A 15,787-nucleotide genomic window follows, 5' to 3' on the forward strand; every position below is an offset into this window, starting at 1 on the left:
ATTAAACCATGATTAAACTATGGTAGGATCATAAAAGCGAAACCATGGTAAAATTGTTACGTACGCTGGTTAAGATAGGTTATCATAGTTCTTTTCTCTATGATTATATACATTTTCGATACCTTCTACTGATGCAACTGGTGGTGTCGTTTCTTTACTAGCACACAATTGCGAAAATACTTGACACATTTTTGTTCTTTAATCACCCATACCAGATATTAAAAACTTAGACAAAAAATGTCGTGGCCAAGTCATGCAAATTGTTGACAAATTACTTGAATAAATGTGGTAATGCTAGCATGCATGATACACAGTTCACCACCAGAGAGGAATCAAAACGTAAACCATCTATCCATTCAGGTATTCTAATCCTAATAATGAATTTTTAAACGAAACCGTGAGTCCATAAAGTATAATTAAGTTTGAAATGTGGTTTCACTCACAGGAAAGAATGCGGAAGCTTTGGTTTCAAAATGCAATGCTGGGTCACATCATACTAATTACATAGGAACAATGGCTACCCATGTTTCAGGTTGTTATCATCTATTATGCCCTTGTAACATGTGTTTTATATATATGATTGTTTGCATGAGTGTTGATAACAATAATAGCACTTGGTATTGGTACATGATGTAGCCGATCCAGCTTATTCTTATACCATGATCTACTGCTAAATATTTCAGCTGATGTTGTAAAACATGTCACCTCACCATACCAAAAGTTGCGACATTCTTGTGAATCAAGCAATAAAAACCACTGGGAAATTTCTCTTGGCAAACGCATAGGGTTCTATACATTGCGTGGAGAACTTGGGTCAGGAAATTTTTCACGAGTAAAAGCTGGGATTCATTTACTTACCAAAGGTAACATTTTATTTGATTTTTTTTAATAATTTTTGTCATATAGTGTTTTTGAGTTAGTCATGACACACGTGTGGCTGAAACTTCATGCCAGTTCTGTATTTTTTAGGAAAGTGGTTTGAACCAACACTGAATGTTTGATTAAGTACCAAATAATTTTTTATATATATCGTATTTGTGACAGAAAGAGTTGCAATAAAAATTTTGGACAAGCAGAAGATGGACAAAAAGACAAAATTGCTTCTTTCACGAGAGATTTCAAATTTGGAAGCTTTACATCATCCTCATATTATTCATTTGTATGAGGTTGGTGTGAAAGAATGTCGCTTGATTATTTTGGTTGTTTGTTAGTGTTTAGCCACAACTAGTAAAAATGGGCATTCCAAACGTGACGCCATAGTTAAATCAGTATTATTTACCAATTGCCTACAATTGTTATGTAATTCAAGATAACAAAGTATAACCAATAGTAGAAAAAACCTACCAAATGTTTATGTATCTAACTTTGTGGGTTAGTGTTTTTTTCTATGTTTGGCTAACAATGCGAAGAATCCATTAGTGCCACTGTGTCACGGTAGTTGTTATAATACTTAGGCATAATATGAATTGCCTTTGATTATTGTGACAGGTAATCCATACAGAAAAGAAATTGTTCTTGGTGATGGAGTATGCTAGTGGTGGGGAACTTTATACAAAACTTTCAACACAAGGAAAATTATCTGAGCCGGATTCAAAAATTGTTTTTTCTCAAATATTATCAGCTGTGCAGCATATGGTAAGCATAACTCATAGATTGCGATGTCCCTACGAGCTACGATATCAATAAAATGACAAGTAGAAGTCCCTAAATACCAACATATGTTTTGCAGCATCAACATAATGTAATTCATCGTGACCTGAAAGCTGAGAACATATTTTACTCTGAGAAAAAACATATCAAAGTTAGATTTTTAATATTTTTATAAATTATGTAAGTTTATTTTACAACTGTTGAAACTTATGGGGTGTTCAAGATTTATAATGAAGTGTAGTATAACCACTAGACTGCATGTAATAAATTTCATTGAAGCTTGTTATATTGTTTTAAGTGAAAATTATTTTTTTTGCTAGTTCTGATTTAAATAAAAACCTTTTTACTAACGCATGATAGGTTGGAGATTTTGGATTTAGCACCACAGCAAAATCACTGGGGGAAGCTTTAAATACATTTTGTGGTTCACCCCCATATGCTGCTCCAGAGTTATTTAAGGAGGCGTTTTATTACGGCGAGAGTGTGGACATTTGGGCCCTTGGAATTATTTTATATTTTGCAGTAACAGGTATGTTGATTGAATGTGATATGGTGTCGTATGTTTTGTTGTACAATACACATGTTTTGTTTAGGGTTGATGCCATTCAGAGCTGAAACTGTTGGAAAGTTAAAGAAACGTATAATATCTGGACATTTTAATATTCCAAACTACCTATCCAACGAATGTAAAGAACTTATCCAAGCCATTCTGAAGCCTGTGTCATCAGAACGAATTTCAGTGTCAGAGATTAAAAAATGTGCATGGTTAACGGAGGTGGAATATCCAGCACCAATAAACCGTTACAGGTAACCTTAACTACAACAGTCATGAAATTTCAGAACGTGTAGACAAACATTGTTTTCTTGATTAGGTTACAGCCGGAGAATGTTGTTTTGACAACAGCTCTGCCACAGGAAGTTCATGCTTTGCAAATGATGGGCAAGCTTGGAATTAATGAAAACGAACTTAAAAGAATCAAATGGAATAATGTCAGTAATTTTGGTTTATTTAAAAAACATGGATTCAAATAAAATATCTTGTTCTGCACAGAAGGGAGATGAATTGGAATTAAGTGGGAAACAAGGCAATCCACTGCTTAGTGAACCTTCCACTGTATCTGTCTCTTTATTAAATGAATATAATGCAATGGTTGGCACATATAGGATATTATTAATGAGAGCTCACAAGAAGTTTTTAAGTCGCCTTCCAGTGAAGCAGGAACTATATTTATGCGCCAGTTGTCAAAAATTTAACGTGGCCAGAGCAGATTGTCCCGAAGAAAAAGTTGTTTTACACAAAGAAGACAATGTAATGTGGAAGATTCAACAGAATAATAACAATCAAAAACCAATAAAACCAACTCAAAATCCATCAACAGTTAAATCTAAATTCTGTTTGATTTTATAACTTAAGAAAGTTTGAGAAGTATTATAGGTTATTATGCTGTTAACATGTTGCATAGAAACACATCACGTGTTCCTGATTCATCAGGATTTGAGGTGAAATGCGAATTCTTCCAGAGTGTATTTATCATTGGAAAATGGATCCTTCCTTTAAAATGTTTCTTTATTCTAAAACAATGACAATTGTAAGATAACAAACTTTCCACTGTTCCTTTTTTTGTATACACTAGTGAAACATTGCTTTGTGATAAAAAACAATATATTTTTGTTTTGTAGTTTGCATTGTTTTAAAACCTATTGTTCAACATAAATCTCTCTGTATGTTCCACAACAGAAAGAGAACACTAAAATAGCAAATATTTATTTTTTGTTGATCTTTGTGTAAAATAATGCAACGTACCTTGTTGGTTAAAATTCACATCATGAAACGAACATGAATTAAAAACCTCACTTGTTTCTTGATTACCTGCATTTATTAAATGTTGATTTCATATAAACTTTATTAAAAAGAATTCCAAAATTACCTGAACTACTTTTGACAACAACTTGACTTTTTCTTGCAAGTTGTTTTTTAGTTTTTGGCCACTCCATCCTTACACAAACATCATTATCCTCATTTTCTAAAGTTTTCTTTTGTTTTTCTTCTAATGGAGTATTTCTATTTATCACTTCCTGATTACCATCTGATTGTTCATCTATTGTGAGGTCATCACCGCTTTCATCATCCGTGATACAAGATAAATCATTATTTTTGCTGGTATCACATGATTTTAGTGGATCCATGTGCTGATCTGTCTCTGGGGCGGAATCTGTGGCAGAATCGGGAACTAATGATGAATCAGATTTGTTTGGGTATTCTTGTACAATTTGCGATGTTACAAAGGTAGTTTTAATAATATTGGAAATAAAAGTTGCTTCAGCACATGATGAGTTGGTTGATGGAGTCTCGGTGGGTGTGAGTGGGGAGAAACTTCCTTCATAATCACCTGTTTTGATTCCCTTTACAAGTGAAGCAGCATGTGGATTGTGGTTGCTTCCCTGTGTATGAAGATCATGGTTTGGTGGGGAAGTTAGATTTCCTCCTCGATGCGTGACTGATAATGCTGACATCATCAATGGTTGTTTATTGCCACTACTGAACATTGATTGTGGATTTGTGTTTAACGTATGTATGTGGGGATATAATGAAGCTGTATGGCCACCATGTGTGTGCAGTGTTTGGTTAACTCTTCCCGGCGCAGCAAATCCGGCAGCTCCAATACTTTGTCCACCTTTAGGGGAAATATATGCTGTGTTTATTGGCTCACATTTGATCATCTTAATATCAGAGGGATTGTGGGAAGATTGAATCGAGTTTTCCATGTTTTCATATTCACGTGGAGTGTGCATAGAGTTGCTTGCTACAGTGCTTGTGGATTTGATTGAAGTAGAAGATGAAGGTGAAGAAACCAGTGGAGCGGCACCACCTCTGTAAACCAAACTCTGTATATTAAAGTGAGGGGGTTCACATGTTGGATCTGGAGGTTTGGAAAATAAATAACTTTGTCCAACTTTGACTGCATGTTGTATGTGAGATGAATCCTTTTGCGAATCCAATGACAATGATGGAGTGTCCGGCGGTGTGACAGGTGAGAAATCGGGACTACTAACGCATGATGTGTTCAACTTAACAAGAGGGGCAAGACTAGAATGAATTGAATTGTGTTTTGGGTCCAATGTTTTATGTTTTAACAATTTCTTCTGGTTGCCTTCCAATGAACATTGTCTGCCCTCTCTGTAGTTATCTAGCACCTGAGGAAATAAATAAAATATTTCAACTGAGAGAATATTACAAAGCACAACATACTTGTTGCACAATCTGCATTGCTTCAGCAGGTAGTTCCGTTCGACGATGTATATGAGGTTTCCTTTTTGAGTTTGATGTTTGGCCGGTTTCTTTGGGAGATTGTGGAGAATTTGAAGCCTGGTGGCCTGTACTCGCCTCTATCTGTACTGGTAGGCCACCCAGTGGTCGGTATGTGGAGGCGGGAGCGCCATGCATCGGACCCAACAACTTTTCATCATTAGCAGAATTTGAATAATGTAGGTTTCCTGATATGAATATTATATTTAGGATTTAATCTATTGATGTGCGCATGGTTGTTCTTTGGAAAGATATTTGATGCCAATTGTTCTAACTCAGTGATCCCCTCATGGGTTGAATGTAACTTACTTTATCCTCGCATGGCCAGAAAACAAAAGTCGTTATAACATGGGTGTTCACGTGTTACCATGTATGTTACTATGAGAGTGATTACTTTTTGGGGGGATTTTTTTATGTGTGGCTCATAATTTAGACACCCCATTAGTGACCACTGGGTTGAAGCAATTGCTGCTAAGTGTCTTGCCCAAGGACACATGCGCCCACAATGGCAGCAGCGACGAGCCTTGAACCTATTATCTCTGGGTTATAGGCAGGCGCACTAACCACTTTGCCACAGCGTCGGTTTTCAAAAACTGCAGCCATACTGGTTAATTTATAAGCAAGCATGAGGTCTAGCACCACACATGGTGCAATTAAGATACCTGTGTTTTAACCTAAACTTACCCCATGTGGAAAAAAATATAAAAAGATCATATTTAATTCTTAGAAGTAACTCTATTCACCGTGTCTCATATACTCCATATTAGGGTTTTCACTTTGTTCCAAATATAACAAAGCATCATGTAAAACATTCTGCAGTTGCTGGTGGTTTGAAAGGCTCTGATTGGATGACTTTGCTGTGTCATTCTGGTAAAATGAAATAAAAAAAGTCAAATAATTAAAAAAAAAATAAACTTGGAAGAAAGCAAAACTTAAAAATAGATTTCATTTTTTTTAGAACTTACAGTGATGTTTTTACTGATATGGAAATGTAGTTGTTGTAAATGTTGAATGGTATCGTGGTGATTATCTCCATTTCTTGCATGTAATGTGGTCGGTGATTTGAACTCAACTTGCAACTGCAACAAATAAATTGAGACAAAATAAAAATGACTTACATTTGGCAGATTCCACTTTATCATAGAAACCAGACTTGCATTCAGCCACATCTAAAATAACTTCTTAAAAGGGCTAACGAAAAATCAAAATTATGTATTGATAGAAATGCTAAAATGTGAAATAAAGATACCACCGAAAATTTAAACAACGAAACAGCTTCTGAAAAGTATCTGGGTTAATACAGCAGATGCAACTGCTGAAGGAAAAATTCGTTACGCGACAATGCATAGGATTTTCCACAAAGAAAAATTTCAATCAACTTCGACCGTTTCATATAATTCAAATTTTATTTTTCTTTGTGAATATGTAAAAAAATTATAAAATATAATTTTTATTACATTTTAAATTTTATGTTTAATGAACCTTATTAAACATTAAACAATGAGGTAGGTGATACATGATTGGTGGTATAAAGCAACATATCAAAAATATGTAACTCACGTCATTCAATCGAGTTTGAATAAGCATCAACGTTCGTTCCTTTAACCTCTCCACATCTGCACAAAACATCTTATTCAACATTTTCAGATGTTCATTTTTTTTGGTCTCCACAGTGTATTGTGTTTGTAGCCTCTCACTAAACACATCTCCAACAGAGTCACACATCAATCGCAAAACTCTCATTTTCCATCGCTCTGCAAAAATATTCACATTAATGTAGGTTTAAGAGCAATCCACTCTACTTAAAGCCGACAAATTCTAACCAGTTAAACTGTAGCAAATAACTACTCTCTTATTGTGCAGTCTGTGGTTTAACGTTATGTCAACTTACCAAACATAAAATCAAGTGCATACAGTTGTTTATCTTTGAGGTTTGAAGAAGCATGAGATGAACCCGTGGTAATGATTGGTTTGCTCAACAGTGACATGTTTACATAATCACCTGGATCTTATAACAAGAAGAAATATTATGTTGAAGTTTAAGAGGATGATGATGATGGACTTACCTCTCACATCACTGCCCACAGTCACCTCATGTAGAAGTTGGATGGCATTGTGATTATCCATAGCCCTCTTATTGATGGGTTTCATAAGTTTTGCATTATCTAAGCCAGTGGAAGTGGGAGTAGAAAGCGAGCTCCGTACACACTGTGTATGAGAAAGATGGTAATTTAAAGTTAACATTTCCTGCACCTCAACTCCTAACCAATATTCCTAATGTACAAGTAGGAAGACATGATCCCTAACCTTCATACTACCACATAGGGTTGTTTTAATTGTCATTAATAATTGTTGACATTTATTCTTTAAAAAATTGCTATGATACCTGCTGTTGTATAAGAATATGAGTTAACAACACACAACATACACTACACCTTTGTTGCAGGTCTTCTACCACTTCTCCTTGCACGTTTACTACGATGATCACTCTCCGATATTTCTTCAACCTGAACCAAATTACATTATATTAACTTTAACATAGTGGATTTCGTAAATTGAAAGGCAGCTCTGTAAGCAACCAAGCGTTATTGCACGACCAAGAAAATGACGTGTCCTAAATGACAATTGCCACATCATGTTGAAAGTGCAAAGTAATAGTTAAACATTTTTTGGTTGTTCTGCAGGTTTTTAACATATTATCTGTTAGACTGTTACTATCGTTGATCAGAGCATTACCACCCATCAATCACCAACAGTGAAAAGTTTCCATGTCAACTGTTGACACAGCGTGTATAGGTGTGTTGCCATTTGTAGTGAAAAAGAGATTCGGGAGTTAAGTAAAGTGGATTGTTGAGTGCTGCCTAAGTTATGTGTTGTTTAGAATACGAGAAACAAACACATTGTTTTAGCTACGGTAAATTAATGGGATTAGCTTGAAGGCACATCCGATTAATTTCAATTAAGATTTGTCACTCCATCTGTCCTTCTTAAAACATGTCAAGCATATTATCAACATTTTCAACCTTCACATTTTTTTCCGGCTTTACTCGCATCTTGGTTGTCTTCAAGAAACTTTTGCTCCGGCTTCGTTTGTGTCCTCCCAAACCTTTCTTCTTAATTGGAGGAGCAAAGTCATCCGAGGAATCACTCGCTAAACTTCCCACAGTGATGCCAGCTTCTCCAAAATCCGAATCTGCTTGCGCATCACTGTCACTTGTACTTAGAATACGTTGATGCTTTTTTGTGTTGTTCGGTGAGATACTTGACTGTGGATTAGACAACTTTAAAACAACTCCGTTAAAAGTTTAAATGAAAGTGAAAACTAATGGCATACACATAACACATACATAACTAATAGGAATGCACAAGAGCGAGCTGGTGTATCAGCTACGTAAGGTCATAAACAAAGCAATCATAGCCGCAAACACATTATTTTGCCAGCCTGTATGTGCGCGTGTGCGCACACGGGCTTAACCTGTGGTTGGTTTTTGCAGTATAGGCAGCATCCAAGTTTACATGCGTTTAAACAACAAACAAAAGCAGTCGCCTTTAACAGAAATTTTGACCGGCTTTAACGCTCAAATTAATACACTATGGTAAGTCTTGGTGACGCCATTCACCAGGCATCCAGAGTCCCAGATTCGACCAAAGAACGTTTAATTTTGTCTCATCCCTAAAAACAAATAAATAAACGAACCTTTTTAAAATTGTTTGATTTCTTTGAATCTTTTACATCTTTCTCAGCGATATGATCTGTAGACACACTTGTATATTAAACTCACATTTCAATTTATACAACTAAGGCAACAAACCTGACACTGGTTTTGCATTTTCCTTACCCAAGCTTCGATACTGTAAAAAAATATCAAATTAAATTCTAACCAATGTTGTAATGAAGTAGCACGGAGAATAGGACAATCAGTTCAATAATTTATCAATATCTTGTAAACATAAGCACATGAACTAACAAGCTTGATTCATAATATTTTATGAAACAATTGCATTTTTTATATGCACCCGCAGTGATATAATAAATAAGATAAAACTACTGTTTGTAGTCTCCCAATGTTTGTTATTAAGTTATCTGAAATACAAACCCAGAAGTTTCAATGTTAAATGAAAAATAAGTCATGTTGAATGTTTGCCATAGATACGCATGAACAGTCGCGCAGCCAGAAAAAAAATAAGGCGGAGGTTTTAATCGCGCAGAGAAAAGCAAGAAAAACTTTTCTCATAAAAATTTTTTTTTTCAATTTAGAGCGGTATAATATTTCTTTATTCTAAACGGGGGAAATCTCGGACACTAACAGATAGCTTCATTCCTCCTAGAAAGATGGTGGTAAATCGCCAAGTTCGTAACTACGTATAAAGCTGAAGCAGCCAAACCAAAACATAAAGTAACCTTTGAAAAGACGATGCAAAACTTTTCCCAAAAGTCCCACAAACACAAGAATAATTTTTTTATAATTATCACTTTTTAAAATTGTTAACATAATTAAACAGATATCCGAATCCCCTTGATTAGATGCGAATAGGTGGAAACTTGCGGATTCGAAATTTTTTTTATGTGCATCCCCAAGCCAGCGTTTTATAGATTATACGATTTATATAAAATGTTTTGATATTTGAAATAGTGTTAACGCAACAAGTGTACATAAATTTCTAATTAAATATTTTATGGTTAAAATACTAAAATTAATAACTTGCAACTGAGATTCACGAAACTCTGGTTTTTGCATGGTGCCTAAGACCAACGCTTTTTGAGCTTTATCCAAGCTTGGCCAGGACGATATTTACTTTGTGACGACCGTTCTGTCATTCTAGCTATTGGCTGTGTATTGGAAGCGTAACCAATGCGCCGCCGGACGTAAGAAATTTTAATTTTTTACTAATAGAATTTCTCTCTTTCACAAAAACTTTGGACAATTTCATTCTCACTGATAAAGTGATAATCTCTACAATCCTGTGTTTTCAAAAAAAAACAGCTGCGTAGCGAAACGAATTTTGTAATTTAAAAAAAATACTTTTTTATTTGTTTAAAAGAGTGGGGGGTGGGGGCGAAACCCCCTCTGGCTGCACGTTGGTGCGAAAACGATAAATACAGAATCTATGGCAACCTTTACAAACATTTTACGATAAAAAAATAAATCTCTTTTTCTTGCTATTATTATCTTTATGGAACTGGTAATATGTTTCAAGCGTGACCAAGTCCTTAAACAGAATAGCCCACTAAATCTTTGAAATATAAAGATTTAAATATAAAAGGTTTCCAATCTTAAGAATCCTAATTTTGTATTGTGACCAATTTATGTTGTGAAAATAATAGCACCTGATAGTTTTAGGGGCAAAATACACAGCAGTTAATAAACCCACCATGCTAAGTGCTGGACTATTATCTTTAGATCTTCTGTGTTCCATGTCAAGCTCCTCACGTAGTTTTGGGTCAGTTTGTGCAAGAAAATATCTTTCAAGCATTGTACGATCAACCACCTGGCATTGAGTAATATTTACCGCTCAATGTTTTGTGTTAAAATAAAATAAGGGCTGCCGGTAGGCTTCTTAAAGTAAAATGTTCGCTGTTTCCAATCACATCACCTTGTCGAAATCTATCATGTTATGTTCATTTAAATTCAAATTTTTTTATTAGCTGTCTGCCCCTCTCAAGTCCATTTTGTTAAAATCCATTACAAACCTGCAGATAGTATGTGACAGGGTTAGGCGTCCATGACACTGAACCTCTTAAAGGAGATAAAACAGAAACCCTCAAAATAGTTCCAATATCTGCAACACAAAATAAAACCTGTTTACTGAAACATTCTAATATGACACAAACATTGACTTTCGTTTAAAACAGTTTTTTTTTAACTTTTTATGTATATTTTGTTTATTACCTGTTAAATTACGATCTGTTATTCGAAAGTTGACTTGTGCAAATGCCTTTGATGAAACAATTTTGCTTCCTTCCTTTAGGTTTGCAAACCTTTCCTTTAACTGATGGTCAACTTCTGGTCCGAAGGCGTAATTGTTAACGAATATAACACTGCATAAGGGGGGAAAAGAATTTTATTATTACAGCATAAAGTTGTGTTTAAAATTTGTTAAATTGGAGCTTTTAAAAATTGGATATGCTACAAATGCATTCACGAAATTAAAAGCTAGCATAAAGTGTAAACCAATGCTGGTAACAGTTGTCAGTAAAATCTAACATCAATTTCAGTCATTTACGTTGCAGATGCAATTCTATCTTTCCATTCTTCTTCTAGAAAATCTCCTGTCTCAAGTTTGTACGGCCGATATTTCTTACCATACCAACGCATCCACTTACGAAACTCCTTGTCCATGTTCTGCAATTAAATGTTCCATTGCTGCAACTTAAAGCATCTTTACAATAACAAACATATATATATTTAAAAATTTTAAGTTAAATTGTAATTGTGCTTCTCGTACTTGGTTTAATTTCACTTGATACATGTATTGGTTGATCGTGGCAATATCACTATTTTACCTCTTAAGATGTCTAATAAGGCTATTAGGCTTATCTTGTGATATTCAAAAAAAAAATTAACTAGGTGTTATAAACAAGTAAGCATCCGTGACACAGTTTAAATTTCTTCTTTTAACAATGAATAAACCTGCACTAAATATTTATATTTAAATCAATAAGCTAACAAACATAAGACAACAATGCACCTGTGAATACTTCCCAGGCAAGGGTGCCTTCTCAATGCCCAGACATAGTTTACAAGGTGATGCAGCTGCTACTTGTAACACCACCTGACCAACTCCTATGAGGTTATTTCATTATTACAATACGCCTACACAATATAATGGATGCATAAAACCAGGCTTTTCTATATAGGCATCCACGATCTTTGATACACGAGTATTTATGCCACAATTGGCATCTCTGAACTCTGAAGATGGTTTTGCTTATTAGGTACGAGTGTGATATAAATAACACTCATGGTTTAGGTGTAACCATGTATTTCTTTGTATTCAGGATACCATTTTCATTCCACAAAATTGTTATGCCACATACACTAGTTACAACCACTCCTATACAAAACAAGTCATTGTTAATGAATAATATCATAAACAATAACATGGGCCAGGTTTGTTATTCAACATACCGCTTCCAAGATCAAGAAAAACATCATCATCCTTTAATTTCAACTCGCATAACATCTGTGATATGAGATCAAATGAAGTTTCACCGTAAACTTCTGGTGAGAATGGTTCATATTGGTTTAACTTCTCCGGCTCCAACACACTATGGTTGTAAACCTAAGTCAACCAGTATATTAATATTCATGTTATCTAAGGATATATATGCAGGGTTTACTGTTATATAGATATTTAACATAGAAATATGCAAATACCTACTATGGTTCTTATTCACCTGTTGCATGATGTGTTTCAACAAGCCAGTTGAAGGTTGAGTTTGAAGCAGCGCTGATTTACTTGTACCTTGCCACTATGTTGATGTAAAATAAGTATTTTCGTATTATACAATACACAACTACTTACCAATTGTAAAATAGAATCAATGGCTCTATTGTATTTGTTGCATAATTCCTTCATGCTTTCAAAGCTTTAATAAAAATAAACATAAAGTAATTAAATTAGAACATCATTGAATGCTACAAGAGAGTCAAAATTCAATGAAGCACAAAGCTGAACCTTTCTTGAACGAAAGCATTTAAGCTGCAGCATTGCTTTGTTTATTGCAATTAAGTTTTAACGCCTCAGTTTCAAGGTTTTTGTGTCAGGTACAATCATTATTACAGAACATAAAATAATATAATATATACATAAACATGTAAATTTACTTTTTTGTGTCATAATCTGCCAGTATATGCTTCTCCATTGCCATCTCTAGATCAGGATAATCTTTGCAAACCCACCTAAATGTTTTGAATCAAAAGTTGTAAATTCAAGGAATAAACAGGAAAAATTTAATGTGAACATAGAACATTTATACCTGATTGTGTCAATGATTTCAAATGCTCCGTCACGAGTTTCCTAATTTGTAATAAAAATTTTGTTATTGTATAAAAATACTAATTCTACAGTCTAAACATTTAAATGCTAGATGTGTAATTATTGAAATATGTCAACATTTTTCTTTGATGGTAAATGTATGAATTTTAAAACTTCAGAGATTCCATTATTAAATAATATATTAACCATTTAAAGGTGGTTGATATGAGACCGCTAGACAGCTTAGGCGTTATAAACTAAGCATCTAATAATGTTTCGAAAATTTACGAGGTGCACGGCACCTCCGCACCTCTGGGAGTCGCGCCTATTAAAAAAATATATTTATATATATATATATATTAAATCTTTTTATAGAATGTTTTTATTTTGTCTTATTAAATTGTTGTTAAGTTGTTAAAAATGGCCATTCGCTGAATGACACTAATTGTTGGTAAATCATAAATAACACTGATAATAACGGTAAGCCAAACTTTTGCATTACAGTGAATAAATGAATACGGTAATATTTTTACAATAATCAACTCACATATTTTGGCAACGGCCATTTATAAATTGCAGCTTCGGCTCCTGCAGGGCTTTTAAGGCGCAAAACACGAATTTCATTTTCATTTCCTTTACTCATTCTATTTCAACTTAAAACCTTTAATGAAAAGTTGTTTAAGAACGAACCGGTTTGTAATTAATGTCTATCTCTATTCAAAAATGGCCTTAAAAATTGTTTTGTGAGTATTAGGGTTTTTTGGGGGCTAATTGATTAAGGTTTAATACCAACAACCAGTCTGCAGAGTACGGCAGGTGCACAAGCGATTCTGTTTAATTAATCAAAAAATATCTGCACCAGTTTCCCTCTTTCCCTCCTTTTAGTAATCGTATTTTACTCAGACTAAACCAGTATTAATTACAAATGGCCAAATGGGTAATACTGCCGCTGGTAACCAGTGAAAATTTTGGTCTAAAAAAACTCAGGCGGAGACACAGCATGTTTTCGTGCATTTTTAAAGTTAATATTCGATACGAATGCCAAACCAGTTTTTAAAAAAATTATACAGCGGGGGAGTATGTGCACAGAGTCGACAGGGACCTATGAATATTTAACTGATTTTTTGTAGCAAATTATTTTCCAAATCTTCGGAATTGTCAGTATGTCCAATGGCCTATATTTGTTATAAGATCTTTCCTCAAGTAATAAATAAATGAATTTATTTTGTTTACACAAAATAGAAGCAAAACTGCCGACTTACAAGTTAACACAAAACAAACTGCAACACACAAGCCTAAGCCTAAGTTTTAGCTTAGGAGTCAACACAAACTTCAAAAAGATATTTTATCACTTAAATATAATGTGCTAAAAATTCTTCTACGATCTATATATGAACATAAAAGAAAAATCGCGTTGTTTTAAACCAGCATATCCTAGTGGAGGCTTGTTATTAAATAAAACGAAAACCAACACCCAAGCTTAGGTGCCTTGCATTGTGCTGGACTGGGAATGGTGGGTTGGCAATTCGGCGGTAATTCCGCTGCCGGGTTGTTTTCGCCACCAAAGTTGCCGAAAACACTATATATTTACGCCCAATATTAAACATGGCACTAATTTAATAAAAAGCAAAACACCTAATTATTATTACATTAGTTATATTTAGTGCGACAGATGCGCTTGTCTTTTGTCAACAAGTCGTTCAATGCACAGAAATAAAAAATACAGCCCGCAACTGCCCAAAACCGTGATATATTTGTGGGGGCAGCTAATATTGTAAGTATCGCAGGTCCATGTTCCGCAGCCTCACGACGCCGTTCTTGCTCCAACGTATACGCTACCCGACTCCACAATGCGATTGCACACCGTTGCAGGACATTGTGCGTCACAGCTCAGTTTATTAAGCGACGAAAGAGCGGTATTAAGCTTAAAAGACAAAGTGAGACAGCACGGTATTGCCAGAGTCATATGAACACCAGGTAGTTCAACTGCCGTCTTTGTGTATCCAAAATAGAGCAAAAGCAGTGACTTTGGCAATGAGTTTAAACGAACTTGTATTTGTTTGTGTTTTCTAGGTTTTGTTTGTATTTTCCTTTTGTGGGAAAGCGTAAAACAGCTTTTATTAACCTTACCAAACTTTTTTGGAAAAAATATAAATTTACCTTCTTTAAATGACTAAAATGTCACAATTCAACCGCTTCTGATTCTATTTTTTTTTGATACAGAAAACAAATAACACATGTATTTTTCACACTTTTCAATCTTTAAATTTGTTTTTAGGCTCACGTTTTTCCATAATTTGCGGAAAAGCATGCATTTTCCCTATACCTACTGTGTTATTTTGGACACAATGAGTTGGTCTTCTGCTTTACTCGGTATTTCTATGGCTCTGGTGGGTATAACTAGCCCCGTACCGCCTCACAGTGCAAGGTTTTTATAACAATTTGCCTGGCATACACAAAACCCCGTAATGCTTTTATTGTCACGATTTGAATGACGGGAGAGTAGGTGTTACGTAAGCAACGAAACGCATTCGAACAGTTGACCTTGTTCGCTTTTTGCAATCTTTTTATTTTCCCAATTTCGTCTTTAACCACCTGACTGAAATCAAATCATAATATATAGTAGGGTGGGGGAAGGCAGGACACTTTGTCATACAAAACTGTTTTAATTTCTTTTTACGCCACCCCCAACTTAATGATAATCAGAAAAACAATATTACAGAACTATTCGATAGTATTATCACGATTTTATAAAAAAAAGTATATATAGTAGAGTGGGGGAAGATGGGACACCTTTTCATTCTATTTTCTCGTCCCATTTGATAGTAAACAAATAATATTCAAAGAAAT

The 15,787-nt window shown here is 34.6% G+C and overlaps 2 protein-coding genes across 4 annotated transcripts; one reads left to right on the forward strand and one right to left on the reverse strand.

The window, feature by feature from the left end:
* Window positions 1-62: 62 nt before the first annotated feature.
* LOC149735258 (serine/threonine-protein kinase NIM1-like) lies at window positions 63-3,516 on the forward strand. Of its 3 annotated transcripts, XM_089878516.1 has the most exons (10): window positions 67-360; window positions 446-532; window positions 684-863; window positions 1,045-1,166; window positions 1,489-1,635; window positions 1,730-1,801; window positions 2,011-2,179; window positions 2,244-2,457; window positions 2,523-2,640; window positions 2,702-3,516. In XM_089878516.1, the coding sequence occupies exons 1-10, from the start codon at window positions 300-302 to the stop codon at window positions 3,056-3,058; spliced, it is 1,527 nt and encodes a 508-aa protein (XP_089734642.1). In that variant the 5' UTR covers window positions 67-299; the 3' UTR covers window positions 3,059-3,516. The 3 variants fall into 3 exon arrangements, with proteins under 3 accessions (XP_089734643.1, XP_089734644.1, XP_089734642.1); XM_089878517.1 differs by lacking the exon at window positions 1,730-1,801 and having other exon boundaries at window positions 63-360; XM_089878518.1 differs by lacking the exon at window positions 446-532 and having other exon boundaries at window positions 63-360.
* Window positions 2,637-13,622, reverse strand: LOC149735259 (uncharacterized). The gene is made up of 24 exons (XM_089878506.1): window positions 13,485-13,622; window positions 12,939-12,979; window positions 12,787-12,861; window positions 12,485-12,548; window positions 12,357-12,431; window positions 12,088-12,241; window positions 11,648-11,742; window positions 11,183-11,301; window positions 10,849-10,997; window positions 10,650-10,738; window positions 10,331-10,447; window positions 8,770-8,809; window positions 8,655-8,710; window positions 7,981-8,223; window positions 7,393-7,464; window positions 7,024-7,165; window positions 6,849-6,965; window positions 6,518-6,711; window positions 5,923-6,036; window positions 5,701-5,824; window positions 4,901-5,145; window positions 3,579-4,845; window positions 3,455-3,520; window positions 2,637-3,222 (listed from the first exon to the last, which is right to left on the reverse strand). The coding sequence occupies exons 1-24, from the start codon at window positions 13,578-13,580 to the stop codon at window positions 3,218-3,220; spliced, it is 3,759 nt and encodes a 1,252-aa protein (XP_089734632.1). The 5' UTR covers window positions 13,581-13,622; the 3' UTR covers window positions 2,637-3,217.
* Window positions 13,623-15,787: the final 2,165 nt, after the last annotated feature.

Source organism: Ciona robusta, chromosome 5 (assembly GCF_009617815.1).
Source record: "Ciona robusta chromosome 5, ASM961781v2".
NCBI lineage: Eukaryota > Metazoa > Chordata > Ascidiacea > Phlebobranchia > Cionidae > Ciona > Ciona robusta.